The sequence below is a fragment of the Macaca fascicularis genome, chromosome 7 (genome assembly GCF_037993035.2).
Source record: "Macaca fascicularis isolate 582-1 chromosome 7, T2T-MFA8v1.1".
Classification (NCBI taxonomy): Eukaryota; Metazoa; Chordata; class Mammalia; order Primates; family Cercopithecidae; genus Macaca; species Macaca fascicularis.
In genome coordinates this window covers 68003746-68029486 of record NC_088381.1, presented here as the reverse complement: position 1 = coordinate 68029486, position 25741 = coordinate 68003746, and the positions used below count along the sequence as shown (strand labels likewise).

The 25741-nt window shown below is 40.7% G+C and overlaps 2 protein-coding genes across 44 annotated transcripts in view; one reads left to right on the top strand and one right to left on the bottom strand.

Moving 5' to 3' along the window:
* Positions 1-25741, bottom strand: part of HDGFL3 (HDGF like 3) — a 105639-nt gene that overhangs the window by 2696 nt on the left and 77202 nt on the right. The window contains exon 6 of one of the 2 annotated variants that reach the window (XM_005560301.5): positions 18418-23561. The exons of the other annotated variant lie outside the window; for it this stretch is intronic. Within the exon in view, the coding sequence (XP_005560358.1) occupies positions 23556-23561 (6 nt within the window). The 3' untranslated portion in view covers positions 18418-23555. Of the gene's footprint in view, positions 1-18417; positions 23562-25741 lie in introns of those variants that run through there. 2 annotated transcript variants of the gene reach the window in all.
* Positions 1-25741, top strand: part of TM6SF1 (transmembrane 6 superfamily member 1) — a 56307-nt gene that overhangs the window by 7705 nt on the left and 22861 nt on the right. For 7 of the 42 annotated variants that reach the window (XM_065548307.2, XM_073996542.1, XM_065548310.2 and 4 more), the window contains 7 exons: positions 77-174; positions 3807-3910; positions 6148-6230; positions 6958-7079; positions 8872-8976; positions 10940-11032; positions 11552-11671. In XM_065548307.2, the coding sequence (XP_065404379.1) occupies positions 77-174; positions 3807-3910; positions 6148-6230; positions 6958-7079; positions 8872-8976; positions 10940-11032; positions 11552-11671 (725 nt within the window). Of the gene's footprint in view, positions 1-76; positions 175-3806; positions 3964-6147; positions 6231-6957; positions 7080-7464; positions 7602-8871; positions 8977-9109; positions 9292-10939; positions 11033-11551; positions 11672-16895; positions 17828-17907; positions 18109-20779; positions 21720-25741 lie in introns of those variants that run through there. The other 35 variants (XM_045395904.1, XM_073996541.1, XM_073996540.1 and 32 more) reach the window with 18 other exon arrangements.

Below are 25741 nucleotides of genomic sequence, written 5' to 3'. Positions count from 1 at the left end.
ATTATTAGCTGATGCCAAGCTTGTGTAATTGCCTCCTGAGCTATTGCTTTTTAAACTGCTGCTTTCTTTGCTCTAGTGTATGCAGTTTTTGGATTTACCAGCGTGGTGAACCTCATCATAGGACTGGAGCAAGATGGAATCATTGACGGGTTCATGACACACTACTTGAGAGAGGTATGGGATCACTTAGTGATTATGAGGCTTCAACCAAAAGACCACAACCCAGATCACATTACTCTGAGCCAGAAGTCCTCTCATTTAGTGTGAACAGGTATGATAGGCAGGCTTTGACTTCCTATAATAGCCTTAGGTCACTTATTCACATGGAAAGTGGAGCAGAAAGGACGGTTAGATCACGGGAGGCAATTCTCTCCAATGTTCAGCTCTCATAGCTTCTCTCATGACCCCACACATGACCTGCTTTTCTCCTTTATTTGTATTTAATATAAATAAGGTACCTTAAATGGATTTAGCATTTGTGTGTCTGTTAATACATGACTATCTCAGAAACCCCAAGTCAGTCTTAAATTTGTGAAGTACCAAACACAGAAGCACTTGATGAAGTCATTTGATTGTGATGGCTGGCACTCCTCACCACACTGCCCAAATCATAGCTTTAGATAGCTGCCTGGTACTCAAGAGAGCTAGTCCTATTTTCTTATTTTATGGTGGGCTGAACCCAGCCCCAGAGAGGTTAAGTGACTCATTCAAGGTTACACAGGAAATGAGGAACAGGGCTCGAAGCAGATTCTTCATCCATGTTCAAATAATGGGGAGCTTTGTATGTACACTGTGGGATTTTAGGTTTTATCCTGTCTGTGAGGGAAGATTTTAAGTCAGTGAAGAATACAGGTAACTCTGGGAAGGATGGGTTTGCAGGGAAGGGTCCGTGCCATGAGCTGGGGCACCAGTCAGGAGGATTCCTCGGGACCAGCAGGGGCATAAATGTGGCTGGGCAGAGGCAGCGCATGGGAAGTAGAGAGAGGGATGAACTTTAGAGAATCAGAGTGGCTAGAATGAGTAAGACTTGGGGACAAATTGGGAATGATGGGAAGGGTGAGGCCTAAGACAGTGTCCTGATTCCTGCTTTGGAATTTGCAAGAATGCTGCAAACATGTAATGTAAAAACATTACACCAGAGAGGGATGAGAGGAGGAATTTATTTCTGCAGACATTTGTTGAAGGGGACTCTGTGGTCAGAAGACCTGCTCCCTGCCCCCCAGGAGCTCCCTGCCTGATGTGGTGGGGAGATGGCATTGTCCCAGGTGCAGTGACAGAGACTTACTCCAGGCACAGAAGTACACGGAGGAGGAATTAAGTCTGGGCACAGTCGGGGAAGGCTTATTGAGTTGGTGACACTGCTGTAGCATTTAAAAAATGGTCATGGCAGTGGAAGATGGATATTTACAGATGGACCAGGGAGATAGGAGAAATTCTGGAGAGAAAGGACAGCTTGGGCAAAGGCTTGGAGAGGACTGGAGAGGAGAAAGAGCATGTGCCTCCCACTGGGGCACCAATCTGCAGGGATGAGGCTGAATTTCTATGGGGAGGTAGAGTTTCAGATGCTGGCAAGGCTTTGCAGGTCTTGAGCTCTGAGGAGCAGTCCTGGCAGAGAGAGTCCGGGGCCATCTGAGTACAGTTGGTACCTGAAGGTCTGAGAGGAGACGGGCTTGCCTATGAGAAGGTAGAGAGAGAAAAGGGCTGAGCTTGGGACTTTAGAGACCATGGCCAGAAGAAGAGAAGCCCCTGAAGTGGACCTTGGGGGCAGGCCAAGAGGCAGAAGGAAAACCTGGAGAGTGGGGACCATGGCACCCAGAGGAGGGAGGTTTTATGAAGGAGGCGGCTGATGAGAGGGCTGGAGGCTGAGCTGGCAAGGGTGGTAAGCATTGGGGCAGATGGGGTACCAGAACGGGGACTGGGGTGTAACTGTGGTGGCAAGGTCTGCAGGGCCAGGCTCTGGGGACCCAGCTGTGATAGAGAGATGGGGCTTGGTTCAGCAGGCTGTGACAAGTTTTGGGGAGTTTTAGAGTAGAGGAGCAACATGCCAAGAGCCAGGCCTTGAGAATCTTCATCTGGCAGGAGGAGTGTCATGGGCTGGAAGGAGGGGATAGAGGTAGGGAGACCATTTGGGAATGTAGCCGTGGCCCAGTGAGGGACACTGAGGGCTAGACCTAATGCTGTGAAGAAGAGGGAGTATTGCCAGGGTGACATTGTAGCGATAAAGTTGATAGATTTGCTGAAAGACTGCATAGGAGAATGAGGAATGAAAAAATGACCATGTGGTTTTGACCTTGGGAAGCTGAATGGTATCATCATTAATATAGAGAGGCCATGGCTGGCCTGGTGGCTCATGCCTGTAATCTCAGTGCTTTGGGAGACAAAGGTGGGAGGATCGCTTAAGGCCAGGAGTTGAGACTGCAGTGAGCAATGATTGCGCCACTGCGCACACACACACACACACACACACACACACACACACACGCGTACAGAGAGAGCAAGAGAGAGAGAGGCTAGTTGAGGGGAGACGCTGATGAATTAAGAGTTCAGGCGAGTTCAAAGAACCTGTGGCCTGTGGACCATGCAGTTAAAGATGCTCATCAAGCTACCAGGAGAGACCACCACTGGCTCAGAGAGCCAGGTGTGTTAGCAATGGAAGTCTGAAACCATAAATCGGATGTATTCTTCAGTCACAGCAAGTCCGAGAGAAAGGACGTGGGCCTGGCATGGGTGTAGAAGCAGAACCTTGATTCTGTTTCCTGCTCCTCTGATTTTAATTTGATTTGATCTGTGGGAGAAATAACAAAGCAGTCCTTGCCCCAGGGGAGCATGAAACTTGAAAGAAAGCCCTGCTTGCTTGGCTGATTGGTGGGCTGGTTGATCTGCACTCTTCCTTGTTGTAGAAAGGACTTAAGGCATCTTACAGTGTGAAACAAGCCAGGACAGCATGAGCGGGGGAGAAAGAAGAAAGGAAAACAAGGTGGGGCCAAAACAAAAGTAGAAATGCACGGAAAATTGCCAGTGACTTTCCAGAAGCCACCTGGAAATGTAACCACCTAGAAAAGGGAAATGTAACCACCTAGAAAAGGGAACTGTAGTTTGTCATATAATCTCGTGTTCATAACATTAACATTTGCCCAGGAGAAGTACGGCTCTTCTTGTTCTCTGCTAGGTATACTAGCTACGTGACCTTAGGTAAGTCTTGTAATCTCTCAGAGCCTCTGTTTCCTCATCTGTAAAATGGACTCAATCCTGTCCATCCCACTGGGTTGTTGGGAAGGTAGAAGGAGGGGTTGGGTGTGAAGCTCCGAGTTCAGTGCCTGCCTGCCTATGTGTCGGTATGTGGAGAATGCATGCTGTGCCATGCCCAGTCCAGCAAGCCACGGGATCAGCATGAATTATTAAGGCCAGCCACTGGCTCTGGAAAGCAGGGTCATCCCTGATCACCTCTCTGATCACTGCCCAGCACCTTTTGTCAAAGATTTGGCTTGGTCTCCATGAGTTTGCCGTACAGCTGGGATTGCCTATCATGCCATCTGCCTTTGCATCACAGTACAAACCTATGTTGATGCATCATGGGCCCATTGGCCAGGCATTCTCTAATTCCATCCTCTGTGGCCAGACCCTGGTTTTGGCAGCTCCAGCATGAAGTTGTATTTTCACGTTCCTACCAATTTTGAAGAAATAGTTTCATCTTAGCAGATGAACACAAGTTATTTCTGCTGTTTTATTTTACTTGCAATACAGGTCTGATGTTCTGCATTTACAGGTCTTATTTAAAGTGTACTTCTGTTTAATGCTTTCTTTAGGGTGAACCGTATCTGAACACTGCATATGGGCACATGATCTGCTACTGGGATGGCTCTGCTCATTATCTTATGTACCTGGTGATGGTGGCAGCCATAGCATGGGAGTAAGTCAGTTCACCTGGTGTGTGCCTTTGCCACCTTAGCAACCGATAAGCGGGTATGTAAGGAAACGTTATGCATAGAGGCAAATACGCAAGCAAGTATACTGGACATGAATATAAGTTCCATGGGTGCACGTCAGACGTGGCTTTATCCTCCTTGTACCACTGCCTTTTGAATATGTCCCTCTGAATTGCTCCCCAGCATGGTGATAGCTCGGGCAGACCCTTTACGCTTTCTGATTATGTTGTCTTACGAGAATAATTTTTATTTTCAGCAATTAAAGCCAAGCACATCTTAAACTTCATTTCAAAACTTCAGAATTTCCAAACTGCAATTTCATTTTGGTTTAAAGCTTCTGTCCTTCCCCATATCAGGCACAGCTCTGCGGCTTGGCTTGCACTAAGGCTTGGCTACATGGCCTGTCCGTTCACTCCTCTCATCTCACTCTGCAGCTGGCCCCTTGGGAGTAGATGTGTATGTACAAGGGATTAAAGGAACAGGGGAAGAGTCTTATGTGAAAGGTGCTGTTTTTGGGTAGCAGTACCCCCATCATGATATGCGAGGTTGGTCTGGGGAGGCACACGTGAGTTCTTTAGAGACCCCAACCACAGGAGCTTCTGCATTGCACTAATCCCTGAAGTGAACGACATGCTCTTGTGCTGAATTTCTGCCCATGGTGGCCCACCCACAGCTTTTTTCTGCTGGGGCCCCTGTAACCCAGAAGGCGCACCCTTTGGGGAGGGATCCTTTCAAAACGTTTAAGTCCAGCCGTCTTCTCAGGCCTCCACTTGCTTCCGGGTTACAGAAAGTCATGCATTCTTGCCCCATACAAGGTTGAAATGCAGTTTAACCAACTATCTCCCTCACTCCCAACATGCACTCAAGGTCAGCTCCAGCTAATTTTTTTTTTTTTTTTTGAGACAGGGTTTTGCTCTTGTCTCTCAGGCTGGAGTGCAATGGCAAAATCTCGGCTCACTGCAACCTCCGCCTCCCGGGTTCAGGCAATTCTCATGCCTAAGCTGGGACTACAGACGTGTGCCACTACACCCGCAAATTTTGTATTTTTAGTACAACAATCTAAAAATTTTTTTCACCATGTTGGCCAGGCCAGTCTCAAACTTCAGACTTCTGGTGATCTGCCCACCTCAGCCTTCCAAAGTGCTGGGATTACAGGCGTGAACCACCACGCCCGGCTCCAGCTCCTTCTTATCTGTCCTCCCTACAATCCCAGTCATTGTGAATGGGCCTCTTGGGGTCCAGTTACATTTGGCTTGAGGGCTAGGGTGGGGCAGGACCCACACAGTATTCTCCTTGTTTCCTTTCAGAGGATTTCCTTTTGAATTTCTCATAGCCTGTTAACATAGTGTGGAGCTGGGTTATTGGGGTTATCAATTGAAGGAACTTTTTTTTTTTTTGAGACAGTCTCTCGCTCTGTCGCCCAGGCTGGAGTGCAATGGCATGATCTTGGCTCACCGCAACCTATGCCTCCCGAGTGCAACCATTTCTCTTGCCTCAGCCTCCAGAGTAGCTGGAATTACAGGTGCATGCCACCATGCCCAGCTAATTTTTGTATGTGTGTGTAGTTTTAGTAGAGACGGTGGTTCACCATGTTGGCCAGGCTGGTCTCAAACTCCTGACCTCAAGTGACCCATCCACCTCAGCTTCTCAAAGTCCTGGGACTACAGGCGTGAGCCACCACGCCCTGCCTGAACAAACTTTTTGTCAGCATTGAAGATTAGGGGTATATGTCTAGCAGCTCCTTTGCAACATGGGGTACATGTCACTTGTCTTCACCTTTGGGGCTTTGGCCAATATTCTGTGACCCCAGGAAAAGTCCATTTAACATTATCATTGTAAGTATAACTCATACTTACAATGATTAAAAATATGGATTCAATTTCCTTTCTTCTTTCAACTTTCTTTTTTCCTTTCATGCTGTTGAGTTTCACACACAACAGGGAAATGCAGGAGTCCTGTAGCAGGGATGATCATGTTGTAGTTTAACAGAATACATAGCAAGCATAATTTCCTATTTAAAAGGACACGAAGAAGGTTCTATAGTATATCACGTGGCAATGAAGTTAGATAACCAGGACTCCCTGTGTTTATTCCTCTCGATTCAATAGGTTTTGATTCATGTACTTTACTAGTTTGAATAAAAAATAATATTGAGGATCATTTTTTGCTTAGTATTCTAAGACAAACATACCAAGTCAAGATTTTTTTGTTGTTGTTACAGGGAAACATATAGAACCATTGGCCTATATTGGGTTGGATCTATTATTATGAGTGTTGTTGTTTTTGTGCCAGGAAACATTGTAGGTAAGATACTTTATCTTAAAGTTCACTTTCCTTTTCTAAAACAATGGGGCTTGTTTTTAAATAGAGAAGCTCTTTTAGTTATAATAGAACCAGGTGATTCCACGCTTACTAAAAACCTGTTTTGCAGAGTAATTCCTTTTTCTCACCTTTAAAAAAATACCTTTTAAGAACTGCTTTTGAGCAATTTCCAGACGTGTGCATTGAACAATTTGGCAGTCAAGTATCAGGGATTCCTATTTTTTTAGAAGGATCTCGAGGGAGTGAGTATGGTGTTTATGGCTATATTTAGTGTGCAAATATGTAACTCCTGACACATGATGAGAACTCCAAAAATGTACTTGGAAATTATAAGTACATTATTAATGTATGCAGGAAATCAGGATATTATATATATAGGGAGATAGCTACATACAAACATATATAGATATCTATCTAGACATATTTTTTTAAGACAGGATCTCACTCTGTTGCCCAGGCTGGGTTGCAGCGGTACAGCCATAGCTTACTGCAGCCTTGACCTCCTGGGCTCAAGCAGATTACTGTAGGCAGGACATGCCTGTTAATATACATCTAGTATTTTAAATTGACCTTTTTAATTTGGCCTCATTAAAAATATTGTCTGGCCCATAGCAAAATTTTAGATGACCTGAGATGGGGAGGTATCCTAAATATTACTGGTGTTAGATATGCTTTTGGTAACTTCTTTCTCTTTCTCTCTTTTAAATAGGGAAGTATGGAACACGAATTTGCCCTGCTTTTTTCTTAAGCATACCATATACTTGTCTTCCTGTCTGGGCTGGTTTCAGAATCTATAATCAGCCATCAGAAAATTATAATTACCCCTCAAAGGTGATTTTATTAAGTTTTGATGTACCCTGTTCTCAAACTCATAGGGTTCATTCGCATCCACTGGCTGCTGAATTGAACTGTGCCTCTGTGGACTGGAGCATTTGGGGTATCCAAACAGTGTGACTGTTTTGATTATGCAGCATTAGCTTACATCTTAGTTAATGTGGGCAAGAAGGTCTGTTTCTGTCTGAATACATCTGCTTCTGTTGGCAAGGCCATACTTTGGGGAGCTTCCTGTGCCAGTGGTCACACTGCCTCTAACCATCAGATTCTGCATTAGTGTGTCAAGTGAAGTCCATAGTATGTGGTTCATCTAGGGTTGTTAATGGCCTGGATTTTGAGCACCTGGGTTACTCTGTGACACCTATGCATTTACTACCCCAAGAGGACACTGGAGGGATACTGCTCCTCAAGGTAATCTACACAGCCATACAATCTCGACTCCAGAGATCCAGACCCAAGGAGACTGGCTACAGGACATCTGAGACACCTCCCCTTCCATTCACAGCCAGGGTGGTCAAGGTGAAACAACACTGGCCTGGCAGATACTCTGTTAAGGCCTTCATTTCTAAGCTAGTTTCTCTGTTTCTTTCCCTTTTCTAGGCATTAGATTATTTAGCAAGATCTTTTAAGCAAAACTGATATATGAAAATATGAATTACTAGAGATAATCAGAATACGACTATTCATTTTATAAAATGTTTTCAATAAAATTCATTAAAATACATTTTAATTGACAAATACTTCATGTGTAAACATTTAGACAGCTGCTATGTAAACTCAGGCTGGCACACTGACAGCTGGTACTCTCTTACATCCCTCTGAGGAAAGAGGTGGCTGTTAAAAAGAAAAAGCAAATAGTCAATCCACGCTTAGTCCCGGCTCCACTGCTTTTAAAGTTTCCATGTCAGTGTGTCAACAGAGTAGGTATGCCATGAGGCATGCAGAATTGCTTATCATCATTTTTAATGTGAAAACACAGTGACAGCCAGGGCCAAGCAGCATTGTCATACAGTGCTGACAGGAACATACATTCAGAATTGTTCTGCAAAGCAATTTGGCGATGTTATCAACCTGAATAATTCTGGAACCCAATAATTCTGCTCCTAGATCCCTATCCTCAGGAAATCATCACACTGATACCACCAAAGATTTACATACAAAATTGTTCATCATTACATTAAGTGTAACAGTGAAAAATGCCTAAATATCCAACAGTGGGAGAATGGCTGAAGTGTGGTGTTTCCATACGGTATTCACTTTTAGAATATTTTTAATCATGTAAGAAAGTGTTTACAACATAGGCAGATGTTGAGGGCAAAAAGAACAAATACAGAATTGTTTATACTAAGTCCTAATTTTGTGAAAAATATAGATATATGTGTGTGTATATATGTATGTAGTGTGTGTGTGCGTGCGTGTGTGTGTGTGTGTATATCTACTACATGTATTACTGGAAAAGTATACCAATGGTTAATAGTGATGTGGCAGGTTTATGGTTTGCTTTTAAAATTTCTTATCATTAAAATGTCATTTCAAGAAAAAATGTGGACTCATAGAGCTATGAGGGCCCTTCGAGAGATCATTTAGCCCAAATTCTTCATTTCACAGATAAGGAAACTGAGACTTGAGGAAGGAAATGATTTTCCTAAAGTTCCATGGCCAATGACTTATGATATAAATTGTGAATCTTCAAAATTCTCTTATCCATCATCATGACATTTAATGTTTCAGATTTCAGATTCTTCTTTGGCACTTTGGGCCTGCTCTTTAGGTACAAACTCTATTTTAGGTTATTCAAGAAGCCCAAGCGAAAGACCTGCTGAGAAGACCATTTGATTTAATGTTGGTCGTGTGTCTCCTCCTGGCAACTGGATTTTGCCTGTTCAGAGGCTTGGTAAGCATAACAGATAATAATAATGTAACATTGTGATACTACTCATATTTCCAAATGGAAAAACCTTAGAAATATGTTTTTGTTTTTCCATCAGACTTCTTAGCAAACTAACAAACCATTCCTCCCATCAAAGCCTGGAGCCCCGGACCTACTTCCTGCTGCTCCCTACCTCAGCCTCCTGCTGTCACCTCCTCCTTCCTTAGATCAAGCTCTACTCAGACGCATCTTCTTCCCCATTTTAGGGCATCTAAAAAATCAGCCATTGGAGTCTCTATTATTCTTTTGATGTTTCGGATTTAAATGGAAATATCTTTGGTAAGGATGGCACCCTAGGACTGCAACACAACTGTGGCACAGAGCATCCCTGCGTTCTCGGGATAGGGGCGATGGGGTTGAGGAAGGCATACGAGCTCAACAATTCACGTGTATGTTGGGTTATGGGAATGTCTCACTGATAAGAATAGTGTTGAGTAAATTCAGCTCAGGCCTGGAGTACTGTATTGATGTGACTGAAATACATTAAAGACATGTGGGCATTTCATATTTTCTATCTTCTCTTTTTTAATATTTTACTGCAGAGGTTAAGAAAAAGACTCACAGGCTTTGGAGTTAGAATCCTGGCCATTTACTAGCTGTGTGGCCTTGGAAAAACTACTTAACTCTTTGACTCTGTTTTCTTCTCTGTAAAATAACACTACCTACACCTTAACAGTATTGTTTTGGAGATTAAATAATGTACACCAAACACTTGGTAGAGGCTCTTATACATAGTAAATGATTACTGTTAGGATTTTTATTGATCAGTGATCCTTCACAATGGCCCAGTTTGATGATTTCTTCTTAGTAGAAATACATTTGGGAAAATCAAAATTATATCGTTAATTATATTCAGCTTCAGTGACAATTTCTCTTCTAAGCCTGTTGGCGTGCATAACAGTTGGAGGGTAGAGTGGCAAGTGTAAGCCCATGTGGGTGACTTTTATCATTTCAGGGTCTTGGGCTACTGGGGGCCTGTGCAGCAGGCTGGGTTCAGGGGGAGAAGCTGTTTTAAGAGTTATCTTTATCTGTGGAATGTCAGAAACTTTCTGGAGGAGAGTTGGGTTGGCTAACAGGAGGAGGGGCATGGGGAAGAGAAGGCAAGGCCATAGCTTTGCTTGGACCACAGGGCCACTGAAACCATTCTTTGGTTAGTTTGTTGTAGGTTCAAACAACAAAAAAAAGTGGGCCCCACCTGTATTCTTGCATAGACATATCCCCTTCCCTGTGCACATGAGAAAAATGTGTGCATGTGTGAGTGTGTATGCAAGGTGGGTAGGGGGCTTTTGGATTGGGGCCATTTTTACCACTCTGCCATTGGCCTGTGTTCATATATGTCATCTAGGTGGGACAACATTTATGGCCAAAGACATGAGGAATGGTGCCTGAGGGGAGGAAGGTGACTCAGAGGGGACCTAGTAAGGTGCCAAAGAGACTTTCAGGCAAGAGGACGCTGCTTTCAAATCATTATCTTTTACTGCCTCCAAAGGCTATATACTCTATGAGGCACTAGAGACAGGAGGTGCTATTTTCAAATCTTGCAATGCATAGTAAGATGAATTTGGTGTGGAAATATACTTTTCTTCCTGTGGGGAATAGCGGGCTAGTTATTTCCAGGAAAAGTGAAACTCATAACTTAGCAAGCTGTGCTTTGGCTAGCCAAACCTAGATACTTAAAACTCTGAATATCTGAAAGGTACCCAAGAATAGGGCATTAGTTACCATTTCCTGCACCATAATTAACCTTTGCTTAATCTCCTTAGAAAAAATGTGTAAAATATTTCCATCATTGATGAGTCTCTACAATGCACACATTTTGTTAAATAGCAAAGCAGCTTGTGACTAAACCTGGCCCATTTAGCCTTATCAGCAAACCTAAGAACCAGATGTGATTGTATTTTTATAATGAGTTTATTTTTGTTCTTAGATTGCTTTGGATTGCCCATCTGAGCTCTGCCGATTATATACGCAATTTCAAGAGCCCTATCTAAAGGATCCTGCTGCTTATCCTAAAATTCAGGTCAAGTAGTTATGAGGCCTAAGATTTTTCTAACATTAATTTTCTTTTAAAAAATGGGTTCCAGCTGGGTGCGGTGGCTCATACCTGTAATCCCAGCACTTTGGGAGGCTGAGGCAGGTTGACCATGTGGTCAGGAGTTTGAAACCAGCCTGGCCAGCACGGTGAAATCCCATCTCTACTGAAAAAATACAAACAACTATCCGGGCATGGTGGCACACGCCTGTAATCCCAGCTACTCAGGAGGCTGAGGCAGGATAATTGCTTGAACCTGGGAGGTGGAGGTTGCAGTGAGCTGAGATCGCGCCACTGCACCCCAGCCTGGGGGACAGAGCAAGACTCCATCTCAAAATAAATACATAGAAATAAATAAAAATAAAAAAAATAAAAGTAAAAAAAATGGGTCCCATATAGGAAATAGGAATTAATATTTTCAAAGATGAAAATGTTTATTTTTTTGTACTTTTTAGTCAGGCCAAGTTAACTGCTGATTTGCTGATATTATTTCTCTGTTCTATACAGATGCTGGCATATATGTTCTATTCTGTTCCTTACTTTGTGACTGCACTGTATGGCTTAGTGGTTCCTGGATGTTCCTGGATGCCTGACATCACATTGATACATGCTGGAGGTCTGGCTCAGGTACTAAGAATATTCTGTTGAGAAGGTTTACTTGTGGTCTAGGTGTCATTGTTGAATATATGAAAAACTTCTCAGTGTTTTAGAGTAGGAGATAGCTATTAGACATGTCACCTTTGGTTTTGCAGTTCTTCGGAAGACATTTCTGCAAGTACATTTTATTTAAATCTCACAATAACTATATGGTAGATATGCCAACCCAGTTACACAGATGAGGAAACTAAGGCCCAGTGAAGTTAAATGATTTGCCCAAGGTTACACACCCAGCATGCGGCATTGTTTTATAGGATTGTTTCACAATCTCTGAATACCATGGCTACTAAAAAAAGATTGAGCTGTTACCTTCAAAATGTCCATCCAAATGTAAGACTTCAGAATTCCACTACACTGTGTTATACAGAACCAGGGAAAGTGGTTTAAAAAATGTTCTGGGCCTATCAGTTGATTCCTTTTCCACTGACACCTTGCCAAATATTTGGCCTAGAGTAGGTGTTCAGTGAATGCTTACTGCATTTGACTGAAAATGAAATTATCTATGGAGAACTTCATATATAACATAAAGCACATTTTTACAAGATAATTAGCAAAACAAATCAATCTGAACAAGGAAGAAAATTAATTTCATTGTTTTTTCTTACTAGAAATAAAACAAATGAACTTATTGTTTAAAAACTTTAGCTCCATCTTGTTCTTTTCAAGCAGTTTTAAGAATGCTATAGGAAACCAAAAATCGTACATAAAGGAATTATGTTTTTGAGATTACTAATGAAGAAAAGAGAATTTTTAGATGTATGCTGTAATTTCCTATTCAGGAAGACAATCATTCAAACTGAAATGAGGTTCATCCAGAAACTGTAGGCTTGTACAGTCAATTATATGCATGGTATAATAACTACGATTGCAAGACATACTAGAATTCACAGGGTTGAAAAATATAGTATTTAAGGGGTCAATGCATTAAATCCTTTCAGTTTGAGGTAATTCTTAATTACAAAATTAGCATAGTAATATCAAAAAAGTTGATGTAGCATCCAGAAGCAATGGTTCCTGTCCTTTCCTCGAGGGGCTTAAGAAGGAAGAGAACTAACATTTATTGCTCTTTGCTGGTTGTTTTTCCTTTGCAGACCTCTAAATACCCAATTCCTCAGTCCTTGGGCTTTATTTGTATATTTTAGGTCTTTATCTTTGTATCTTTCAATACCAACTATAAGCTAATGACTTCCAATTTTCTACCTTCAGCCCAAACTGTTCCCAGACTCCTGTATTCCAAACTCAAGTCTTTTTACTTGCATGCCTCACTAGCACCTCATATTTAATATATAAAATAGGACCGGATCCTCCCCACAACTTCTCTTCCATTTTTTTCATTATCTGTGTAAATAGCCCAATTGCATCCAGCAACTCAAGCCAGAAAGTTGGAGTAATTATTTACACTCCTCATCCTCTACATCTAGACCACCACTAAGTTCGGTTTTTTTTTTTTTTTTTTTTTTAAAAAAAGAGACAGGGTCTTGCTCCATCTCCCAGGCTGGAGTGTGATGGCATAGTCATAGCTCACCGCAGTCTCAGACTCCTAGGCTCAAGCAATCCTCCTGCCTCAGTCTCCAGAGTAGCTGGGACTACAGACAAAGACCACTGCACACAGCTAATTTTAAAATTTTTTTAAGAGATGGGATCTTATTTTGTTGCCCAGGTTATTCTCAAATGCCTGCTTCAAGTAATCCTCCTGCCTCAGCCTCCCAAAGTGGTGGGATTACAGGTGTGAGCCACCACACCCAACCAGGTCCAGTTAGTTTTACTCCAGTGATTCTCCAATCCATTTTTTTTTTTTCCAGTTCCGCTGCCCCTACACTAGTCTGAGCTCTCATCACCTTACTTCGTGCCAGGCAAACCACGTTAAAAGTTTTACTTACCTATTTGTCTAAGGATAGGCTATGTGCTCTGCTGCTGTAACAAATACTCAGTGTAGCTTAACACAGTAAAATTTCATTTCCTGTTTATGCAAAGATCATGTGGGATATTTTCAGGATCCAGGCCTGGCACCAGGTCAACTGCAGGGGAGGCTGGTTACTGTGGTCTTCCTGCCTGCCTCATAATAAACAGCACAATGGACACATCGTATTATCTTTTGTAATAACTTTGAAAAAAAATCCCAATATAAACGTGAGGAAGCGGAGGCTCAGGACACCTGAAATTATTTGCCTTAGATTACAGAGTTATTAAATGGCAGAATAGGGTTATGAAATCCTGACTCCAAACCTCATATTCTTCTTTATTGTGTTATCTCGCCCACCCCATGCAAACAATGAACTATGGCACAGAGTCCTACAGCACAAAAGACTGTACGTAGTTATGAAGTGTTGGAGAACCTTGTGGGTGGAAGGCAGTGACATTCTGAGTTGGACTCTGAGGGCCAAATGGGGCTTTATTAGGCTGAGCCTCTCCAGGGAATAACCCAGGGAAACACTGAGGTGTGGGCATACGCAGCAGGTCTGATGGCAGAGTAAGTCTTGGCTTTTATTTGGCCTGGTTCCCCTGCCTTATTCTCCTGTATCCTTCAGGACAGATGGCCGCATACCCACTTCACTCTTGCCAGCCCTTTCTTTAGAGGATTAGACTGTTCAGTTTGACAGCTGTTCTGTTTGACACCTATCACCTTGTGTTTTGCCTGCACAATCAGGCCTCCTCTACCTGCCATGTGCCTTGGTCAGCCTGGTACCAGTCCCTGAGGCAGGAACACTAAGTGTCATCAGCCAGCAGGCTGGTTAAAGAGACCAGATGTTGGGCCTGGTTAAGTCTCAGGAGACAAATGGAAACGGCAGGAAAACCTAGACAAAAGACTAGTCACATGGCCAGGGTCAACAGTCAGGAAGTTTAGGAAGGTCATAGCTTGGAGGAAAATGGGTGTGGTGAGCCTGTAGCAGTAAGACGAACCCTAATTTGTTGGTGAAGCTAAGCTTGCAGATGGGCACTTACTACTCCAGCCAAGTGGTTCTGAGAAGGGCAGTGTGGACTACAGAGCAGCTAGCAGCTGCAGGGGCATTACCCCATTCATGTCAGACATCAGGCATCCTGGGGCTTATCCATCATTGCCCAGTTTGTTAAGGCAGCCTGAAGCCCCTCTTGATGGTGAATACCCAGATCCAGAGCCTAAGGCTAAGGACCAGATCCTGTAAATGTCAGGATGTTTCTCCTAGCCCAGTAGGTGAAGACAGATTGAGTAAAGGATTATGGGTCTAATTCCCATAGCTCTTGGCTGGGCTTTAGTATCTACCTACTTACAGTGTGTAGACTAAGGAAAAGTTAGAAACCATGCTGCAACAAAACAATGTATACGACCAGAATAATGAATTAGTTATGTGATTTGTTTTTCACTTAGCAAAAGTATGTGCTTATGAAATGGAGTCTCATCTTATGAGAGTACCTTACACATTCATCACAGAAAGCACTCTCCAGCCAGGCATGGTGGCTCACGCCTGTAATCCCAGCACTTTGGGAGCCCAAGGTGGGTGGATTGCTTGCAGTCAGGAGTTTGAAACCAGCCTGGGTAACATGGTAAAACCCCGTCTCTACAAAAAAATACAAAAATTAGGCTGGCATGATGGCATGTGCTTGTAGTCCCAGCTAATAGGAAGGCTGAGGTGGGAGGATCGCTTGAATCCAGGCAGCAGAGGTTGCAGTGAGCCGAGATTGCATCACTGCACTCTCCAGCCTGGGCGGTGACAGAGAGAGACCCTATCTCTCCACCACTACCAAAAAAAAAAAAAAAAAAAAAAGCAAAAAAAAAAGCATTTTTCTGTAACTTTAATCAGCATCTTTGCTTGCTAAAATTGCCATTCTTATTTAGAAGCCTTATGCATTCATGATCCCACTAACTTTACTAAAACTTACTTTTACTGAAACATCTAGCAAACTCTGAAGAATCTATGCAACTTAATAAGGAAAAAAACACACCTTTGAATTCATTCTTGATCAGTATAGGCCAATGCAAGAAATATTGAGTAGTAGCCGGGCATGGTGGCTCACACCTATAATCCCAGCACTTTGGGAGGACGAGGCAGGTGGATTACCTGAGATCAGGAGTTTGAGACCAGCCTGGCCAACATGACAAAATCCCATCTCTACTAAAAATACAAAAAATTAGCTGGGCGTGGTGGTGGGCATCTATAATCCCAGCTACTTGGGAGGCTGAGGCAGGAGAATTGCTTGAACCCACAAAGTGGAGGCTGCAGTGAGCCGAGATCACACCACTGCACTCCAGCCTGGGTGACAGAGCGAAACTGTCTCAAAAAAAAGAAAGAGTGAGTAGTTACTGGGGCCTTGATTTCAGACCATGTAGGAGTCTGCCAAATCTGCTGCCTTAAGAAATCAAAAGATCAAGGAAAGAGTAAAAGAAGATTGAATAAAATGAAACCAGGACACATTTTAGACCAAAGAGTTCCACTGGGGACTTACTCATAACCCAGGTATCTTTTCATATAAAATGCTAACTATAGGATTAAAGCTGCAAGTGTAATCTGAAAGGCATTAGAGGCTGCTTAGATCCACTTATTAGCATTTCCTCAGTTGAAGCATTTTCTCTGCTAAAATATCAATGAAAATGAAAAAAAGTCAGAGCCAGTAGAGTTCATATAGTTAGAAGCATAAGCTCTGGAGGTGGACTGGTTCAGACTCTAGCCTGTTGCTGATGAGCACAATGACCTTGGCTACTTTACCTCTCTGATCCTCAGTTTCCTCTTCTGTAAAGTGAGGATAATAACGGTAGCTTTCTCATGGAATTGCTGTGAGGGCTGGATGAGGTAATATATGTAAAGGGCTTAGAACAGTGCCTGGCACATAACAGCTATGTAAACTCTTTGTTGCTATTATTACTAGTAGAAGATTCCCAGTAAGAGTTTGGAGAAATGCCTTATGTTGTAACCTGTTACAAATTAGACAAACTAAATTATGTGTATTGTATATAATTATCAAGAAAACAAAGAAACTGGGGGAAAGCTTTGGGACAGACTCACCATGGGCTTGGTAAGGAGCCTGCCATCCCACAGCCAGCAAAGCAGGTTCAGTTACTTCAGTCAGGTGTGGCCCTCAGACTCTCTAACTCCCTGGTTATGTAGGTGCTATGCCATGTCTTTTTCTCACAAAGTGATATGGAAGCTTATGTGTGAATAATTTGGTTGTGAAGAGTTAACTCTACTGAAGTAAATTTACTTTTTTTAAATTGAGACAGGGTCTTGCTATGTTGCCCAGGTTGGTCTCAAACTTCTGGACTCAAGTGACCCTCCTGCCTTGGCCTCCCAAAGTGCTGGGATTACAGGTATGAGCCACCATGCTCAGCCTGGAAGTAAATTTCATATGGTTTTTCCCTCATGGAGACATTAAGAAAAATCTGAAAGTAAAGGTTTAGGAAGAACACGGCTAAGTTGGGATACTAATGCAAATCTTGTTTTCTTCATTTGCTTCTGGTGTGATTCATTGCTAAACATCTTTATTTAGTATTAAATCAATACTGGATTTAATATCTTTATGTGCTTATCCTTTCATGGAGACACTTAACAGTAAAAAGGTCAAAAGGTCAAGAGGATCTAAAAACAAAGGCCCAGGTTTTCTACAGAGTCAAGCACCAGATCATGAATGGGTATTTCAGTTTTGTATTTGTGTCTACAGAATAGCCCCAAGTGCTTGGCACTGTCTAAGCATATCACAAACATCAATTCACTGAACCCTCAAAACAACCTATGAGGTGGGTTCCACACCTCACCCAAGGCCATACAGCTGGTTTGTAGTGGAGTTGTGATTTGACTCTGGATGTCTAGTTCCAAAGTCAGTGTTGTGAACCAATAAGCTATGTTGCTCAAAAAACTCTAAGAAAAGATAATACAGTTCTGGATTAGCTATTTATACTGTATTAGCAAAAGACCCTGGCTGTCATCCCAATGATCACCTAAGTTTTCTGCCTATAACATTCACATGGACATATAACACTCTTTCAGTTCTTCTTTCTGGAAAAAGCATTAACTTTTTTAGTTATCCTTTACAGATTGTCGCTATACATGTAAGAAAACAGCTCTTAAAATTTAACCTTTGTTCACCTTATTGTCTCATTTGCCACTCCATCCTTTAAAAAAAAATCAGATATATCTCTTAATTATTTCTGTAAGGTGAAAATGATTTAGAATGAAGTAGAAGAAAAATTATTAGAGACTCAACCTCACATTGCTAAATTCTGGATAAATTTCTAGGATCAACAATTCATATCTGTAATCCTGGGCCTCCTGTTAATTCAGCAGCACTGAGTTCACTGAGCCACCTGACCCCAGCACAGGCTCAGGCTGAGCTCTTCAGGTCCTGACATGAGAGGTCTCGTGCTGCTGGGAACACCACCCAGGAGACAACCTGCAGCCCCTTATTAGCTATGTGCTTGGGAAGAGAAACCTCCTCAGGTGAGACTGAGGTTTATCTGAACTTCCTCCTGAACACTTAACATCTTATGCCTTAGGAGAAAGCTATGGTCAGGTACTCACTCAGCTAGAAGTGTGGCTACCATAAGTACATCCATTAGGACTATGAGCAGTACTGGGAGCTGCACACAACTGGCCTTAGAGTTCTCTCACATACAAATGCCTCTTTTGATTATGAATGTTAAAATGTTTGTGCCTTAATAATTCTGAATAAAGAGGCCTACTAAAATACATACAAAAATAGAGAAAAGCTTTGTAGACCCTTCATGTATTTTGACAGTCACAAGTCCATTGTTGTTGAATGTTTATTGAGCTCTAGTAATGTGATAGGTGCCACACAAAACATTAGACACAGTACCTGCCCAGTGGGCTTACAATCTAAGGACATGAATCTTTTTTTTTTTTTTTTTTTAAGACAGAGTCTTGCTCTGTCACCCAGGCTGGAGTGCAATGGTGCAATCTTGGCTCAATGCAACCTCCACTCCCAGGTTCAAGCAATTTTCCTGCCTCAGCCTCCCGAGTAGCTGAGATTACAGGCGCCCACCACCACGCCCGGCTAATTTTTTTTATTTTTAGTAGAGATGGGGTTTCACTACGTTGGCCAGGGTGGTCCTGAACTCCTGACCTCAGGTGATCCACCCGCCTCGGCCTCCAAGAGTGCTGGGATTACAGGCATGAGCCACTGTGCCCGGCCATGATTCATTTAATGTTGCCACGAGTTTGCTGTTCATGAAAATGAGGTATTAACTGCACTGGTTAGTGCAGGAAAAGAGCCTAAGGAATCACTGACTTTTTATGCAGGCTTCCCTATGCAAGTAGGCACAACTGCTCATCTTTATTCTCTTAAAGTATGGTTGGCATTTCCCCAAATTTGGTGATTTTGTGATGTGTATAAGTATCTATAAAGATAGAACCACCAAACCCACATTTCTGAAAACCAGGGATCGAATTTGGCTTCTAGTCCAGAAGAAAATGCTTGGTTATATATTCAGAAAAACACTATTATTCAAAACAGGCCCTAAGGAAAAATAGTATGGGAGCCATGTTCCTGCTCAGAGTTCCTAGAATGTCCAGAATGCACCTCCTCAGGGCAGCCCTGAAAGTGCCCTTTACTCTCAAGGTTTTTTGCCCTTGGAGTCCGGAGATGCAAATACATTTGCTGGGTTCTGCCTGGGCATCTACCCAGGGGAGGTGTATCTGAGGGCCGAGTCCTCTCAGTGCCTCATGGATCACAATGTAGACAATCCACGTGTTGGTCCTTGGCAATACATCATGCTAATTTCTATTTCCAGAGTAGCAAACATGTACCACAGGTCTCTAGAATATACCAGGAATTTGTAAAAATGCAGCCCATTAAAATATTTGCCACTGATAAAAAATTCATAAAGACGCTACTTAAAAAAACTTGTCCTTTTCTTGCCATGGTGAAGTCAAGTGATGAGTAAACACCTTTATCTGTGAATCACTCAGCAGAATACATTGGTTTCATACGGAAAGAAATATAAAATAACTTATATGTATTTAAAGCAAATTATTTAATTCTTCATTCTTGTTACTTCTATGCCTTCTCTATAGTTCCGTCTTTTGTCTCTTTGATCCTGATGAACTGATAATTTACTACTTAATACATTTAGATTCCCAATCCTTTATTCATGTATATCTTGAATTTCAGCAAGATATGAAAATGCAGACTCCAGGGGTACATTTTGTAATGATACAAGCCTTCTGAGGAAATTTTCTGACAGGAGCTTTTAATCCTGCTGTGGTCTGTTTTACCCTTTCCAATACGGTTTTCCTCTGTGCTTGCAAAAAATATCAAAAAAGACCAGTTGGCACATTCTGAATGTTTTCTGAACAAGTATATAAGTAGAGAGGGAGGCCATTTTGCAAATGCAGATAATGCTGACAAGTCATACTTCCAAATAAATTATAATTTGATTTAAAAAGGTTGCCTGCATGTACATTTGCCATTTTACAAAGAGCAACTGTACTCCTACCTCCACCCAAATTGGTAACGACCTTATCTTACAAACAACCCTTAATATTTTAAAAGCTGCAGAAAAAACAAATACATGAATAAATGAATAAACAAAAAACACACAGGGAAAGGGTAGAAGCTCTTGCTCCAAGGAGTAGATGAAAGACTGATAAATGAAGCTGAGGTCCCCCCAGTGCTTCCCTTTCAATAGTTTGTTATGCTAAAAATATTTTAGTTTTTTAAAACTCTGCACTTTCCTCATTTTTATTGGAACTCAATTTGTGAACCACAACTGAGTCTCTATGTAGGATCTCCAGAATGCAAATCAGAAAAAAAATTGAGATTTTATTCAGATTTTTCTATTAGATTGAGCCACTAATGTTTGGTAAAGGGCACTTGATGGTTAAAAACACAACTGGCATGATAAAACTACACGAAATAATATCTACTTTATTTGAACAGTCATATCAAGAATGGCCCTAAATTTAATCAAAGACTAAATTTAATGAAAGACTCTCACATTAAAGACTCTGGATTGTTTGAAGGTATTTTGCCTGCAGGTGAGACTGGTTTTGAGGGCACAGAAACGTAGCCTGAATGAACCATTCAGAACTCATCGTGCATCCAACTGAACATGTTTCATGCTTACCCCATTTTTTTTTTTTTATGCAACAGGCTCAGTTTTCTCACATTGGTGCTTCTCTTCATGCTAGAACTGCTTATGTCTACAGAGTCCCCGAAGAAGCAAAAATCCTTTTTTTAGCATTAAACATAGCATATGGAGTTCTTCCTCAGCTCTTGGTCTATCGTTGTATCTACAAACCAGAGTTCTTCATAAAAACAAAGGCAGAAGAAAAAGTGGAATAAAAATATTACTTCATGTTCCTTTCTAAATTACTAACTTTTGTTATACTGGTACTGATATTATGTCCCATTTCATTCTCTTCTCATACATGAATACTTAAGAATATGTACATTCTTGCTCTGCACTGTATGTGTGAGCTATATGGTACTGTGTAAATTTTTGAAGCAAAATGGAAATTCTTGAGAAAGTCTGTTTAAAGAAATATATTCAAAATCATTTGTGAATAAACTTGATCATCCATCTCAATAGTCTGTTTGACATATGAAATAATTATAAGTGTAAAAAATTACAATTTAGTGTCAACAATAGTGAGCATGAAATTATTCAAAAGAGAATATAGAGAATATGGCCTGTGCATATTAAAAAATTCAAAACAGTGAATGCAGACTGGAGAAATAACTTTTGCAAATAAGATGAATATGCTTCATTATTAACTTCAATATAAAAGGCAAATCATCAGAATATTTGTAAATGTTGTTTGAAAAATGTTTTCCCAAGGAAAGTTCATTATTTGCTGCTGTTTTAAGAAAATTACTTTTACTAAAATTTTTTGTGTGAATTTAAATAGCTAAATAGGGATCAATAACTATCTCTACCCTTAATGAACACTTGTTTTAGTGGTGGCTGAAAATATTTCTATTGTATTTCTGTGTATATTTTTAATAAAATTATTTTTGGCCTCTTATGAAGACAAATCTTATTAAATTTGAAACATTTCATATATACACATAAAATTGCTTTTAAACAAAATTTGTGAGTTGTATATTCCAATTCAAAACGTCATCTACATTCCCCTTATGTTTCAGTGTGAGCAATGAAGAGGCCTTTTGATGAATTAAATTTCATTAATTTAAAAATACATTCAAATATTCAAAATTAAAAAGTATCTTTTAAAGAAAAAGTATTAGATTGACATCCCTACTATCTTTTTATGAACTTTCCATGTTTGGGATTGTATGTTGAATATACTAGAGAAAATCAGTATTTACTAAATGAAAGAAACACACCAAAAATACAAACAGCCACCTCCTCACTGTGCCCTGGAATGATCAATGGACTGGTGCTTTCATACCCTTAGCTGCCATCATCATCATCATCATCATTAATGGCCCTAGGCTTTTAGGTCTGCTCACATTTTCTCATGTTTTTATTAGCTCTCACAAAGAAAACCAAAAGAAAATGGGATACAAATCAATGCATGGATAATATCAAGTTACAAAATCTAGGGTCCACAGGGCTGGTAAATATGCATGTGTAAGCAAATCATGTAGTCATCTCCCCTTCATCCCCTACAGTGTTTTCAAATAATCTAAAACCCAGCGAGTGTTTAAAAAAAAAAAGAAAGAAAAACCCTCACCTGCACTTGATTCTATTGTCAGCTTGCTGTGAACAATTTTTGCTTTAATATATGAATTACATTAATACCTCACATTACATATATGAAGCCAAATTACACTAACTTAGTTTGCTTACAACCTCAAATCTTACTCCCAGTACACATTCCAATAAATTTATTCTGTAAAAACAATACATTTTTTTGTTTTTGATTTTTTTACAGTAAACTTTTCAACTACAAACCTTGAATACGCGAAAGATGTTCCAAGGACAAGCATTAACAGGATTGATAAAACCCAAACTGACTAAATGTGTTCTCACAATATAAGCTGGCATAAAAATAAATAAAATTCTCTATTATCACAATAGCAACAATAATGTACACATAATAATGGTTTATGGATGAATATTAACTATTCTAATTGTAGTTCCAAAAGAAAACAGTTTATTTTAAAAGTCTACATTTAAAAGTCAATGTTTTGTCTGGTTTCCCATAGGGCTGTTGCTGATTCCAGCTTTAAAATGTGAAGTATCCACCTTGAGTGCTTAGCTCAAAATTGTATTGGCACTGGGAAAAAATAAATCATTGCCTTTATTTTGGAGTAACACAAAAAGACTCACTAACTTCACATATAGAAACTTAGTTTGTGTACATAACAATATGAATTTTGAGAAGTATAAGCTGTCAACTAGCTATTTCTAATACGGAATAGATATTTTACAATATGGTTAAACTTTACACATGGCCTCAAAACTGAAGGACAATTTTAATTTCGTCTTCAATATACCAACATTATGTATTTAGGAATTAATTCCTGGGTCTGTCAAAGAGAGGAAATTCCATTCTTAAGCATTATGTTGAGTGGTCATCTAAAAAATGTTAATTTATATTTAACTGAGTGTTTGGTGATGGTGGGGTCAAGGCAGGAAAATGATGATCATAACTGCCTTGATAAAAGGATCCTAGACATGTATAAGTCTGCGCAAAAATCTTGATAATCCTTAGTGGTTAAGGGCAACCTCATGCAACCAAATAACATGAAATTAAATCAGTAACTTTTAAAAAAGGCTAAAATGTCTTTTCCCCCCAAAACACAACAGAGAGGAATATGAATAATGTACATACAAACTGGGGTTCTGTCAATGACAACAAGGACTATGTGTTGGTTCATATCAAATCCAAGAATATTAGACAACCAAACATATAACCTTCTTGTGGTTTCTCTTAATATGCAGCATTCATTATGGTAGTTAGGTCTGTAAAAAAAAAAAAAAAGAAAGAAAACAAGCCTTTAGATGATTTAGGATACTAACAATGAGAGCTATCCATACCTAGACAGTATATAATTGGGTTTTCTGAAATTTTAATATGCACTGCAGCATTAACAATACTTACTGAGCAAAAGCAGCTTCTGTGGCTTTGCTTTAGACCTGTCAGTGCAAAAAGTTAAAGGAAATACTAGGGTATTTTTAGTGCCCCATAGAAAAAAATTATAAACCTTGTCTACTGTCTGTCAGGACAGAGTGCAGCAGTGCACATTCTACAATTCTAGGACTATGTTTATTGCTGGAATACATCATCAATGGAGAAACTGATATAATCTATCTTTGTGAGGACTTTCTTCAGAAAGAAAGGTAAGCTGTGTAAAATTTAAAAAGCCCTTAGAGTGTTAGAGTGTGCACGAATTACTCTTTAGAATATTTATAATGTAATTACTTGTGACACATGGCTCAAACATAAGAGTTAATCAAGATGTACAAAGTCTCTGACTTCTTGCTTTTAAAAAAAACCATAAAGGATAAGAGGAAGCCTAGATTTCTTTTAAAATTCAGATGGCATCCATGTGACAAACAGAAAATAAAACATTTGTTTCATAAAAGGATTATGTTTCGATTTGGGTCCCACTTTAAATTGTGTCTGGTTCTATTTCCCCAAAAGGATGCTATTTTTTTCCCCTCATCATTAACCCAAATATATTAAACCCCCTAGTAATACCCTCATGGGATGAATGAAAGAGGGAACTCAGCCCTCAAATATTTTTTTCTAAAAACAGCCTGCTTCCATTCTTAATTTTACTAAATGAATGAACATGTTTGTAAGCACATGTGCATGCTCATGGGTATGTTCCCATTCAGACAGCCATTTATTATATATTATAATAAATGATTCCAGGACCTTCAAAGGAGAGAGAGTTGCCAAACCTTCTATCCCCCTAAGATGGCAGAAATACACTTTTTAGCCTTCTGTACCAACCAAAATGAGGAAGTAAATCTTAAAAAAAAAGTTTAAAATTTGTGAACTTAAACAATGGAGTGCCTGGTGACTCCTAATTATTTCTTAACAAAAACACCAGTTATAAGATTATACTCACAGAAACTTTGGAGGATCTTCCTCCCTTGTGAAGGAGGAAGACACCCATTAGAACAATGAAAAATTGTTAGTCAACCAAAGAAATCTGTTTTTTTTTTTTTTTGAGACGGAGTCTCACTCTGTCACCCAGGCTGGAGTACAGTGGCTGGATCTCAGCTCACTGCAAGCTCCGCCTCCCGGGTTTACGCCATTCTCCTGCCTCAGCCTCCCGAGTAGCTGGGACTACAGGCGCCCGCCACCACGCCCGGCTAATTTTTTGTATTTTTAGTAGAGATGGGGTTTCACCGTGTTAGCCCGGATGGTCTTGAACTCCTGACCTCGTGATCCGCCCGTCTCGGCCTCCCAAAGTGCTGGGATTACAGGCTTGAGCCACCGCGCCCGGCCTTTTTTTTTGAGACAGAGTCTTGCTCTGTCACCTAGGCTGGAGTACAATGGCATGATGTCGGCTCACTGCAAGTGAGCCCTCCCCGTTTCAAGTGATTCTCCTGCCTCAGCCTCCTGAGTAGCTGGGATTACAGGTGTGTGCCACCACGCCTGGCTAATTTTGTATTTTTAGTAGAGATGGGGTTTCACCATGTTGGTCAGGCTGGTCTTGAACTCCTGATCTTGTGATCCGCCTTGCTCGACCTCTCAAAGTGCTGGGATTACAGGCATGAGCTGCCATGCCTGGCCGAAACCCTCTTTAACAATGTTATCTTCTTATTACTGTGAAAGGCAATAAATTCTATGTTTATCTTGATAGAACACTCACAGTAAAAACTACTCAATCCACATCAAAGAATATTTTTGGAACAGGTGGTCCCATGGCAGTCTCAGAGTAGTATTAATACCCAAAGTGAAGGGAGCACCAAGAATGTGACTACAGTTTTAAGGATATGCTTTTTTTTGGTCTTTAAACAAGGTGCTGTCAAATGGGTGCTTTGTAAAAGCAAATTACAAAATCTGAGATTAAAAAATTCTCATACCATAATCACTTTGCATCCATGTATTGAAAACTACATCTTGCTAATTCATCATGGTATACATTCTGGACATGGTACTCTGACTGTCTCCTAGATCTGAAGTC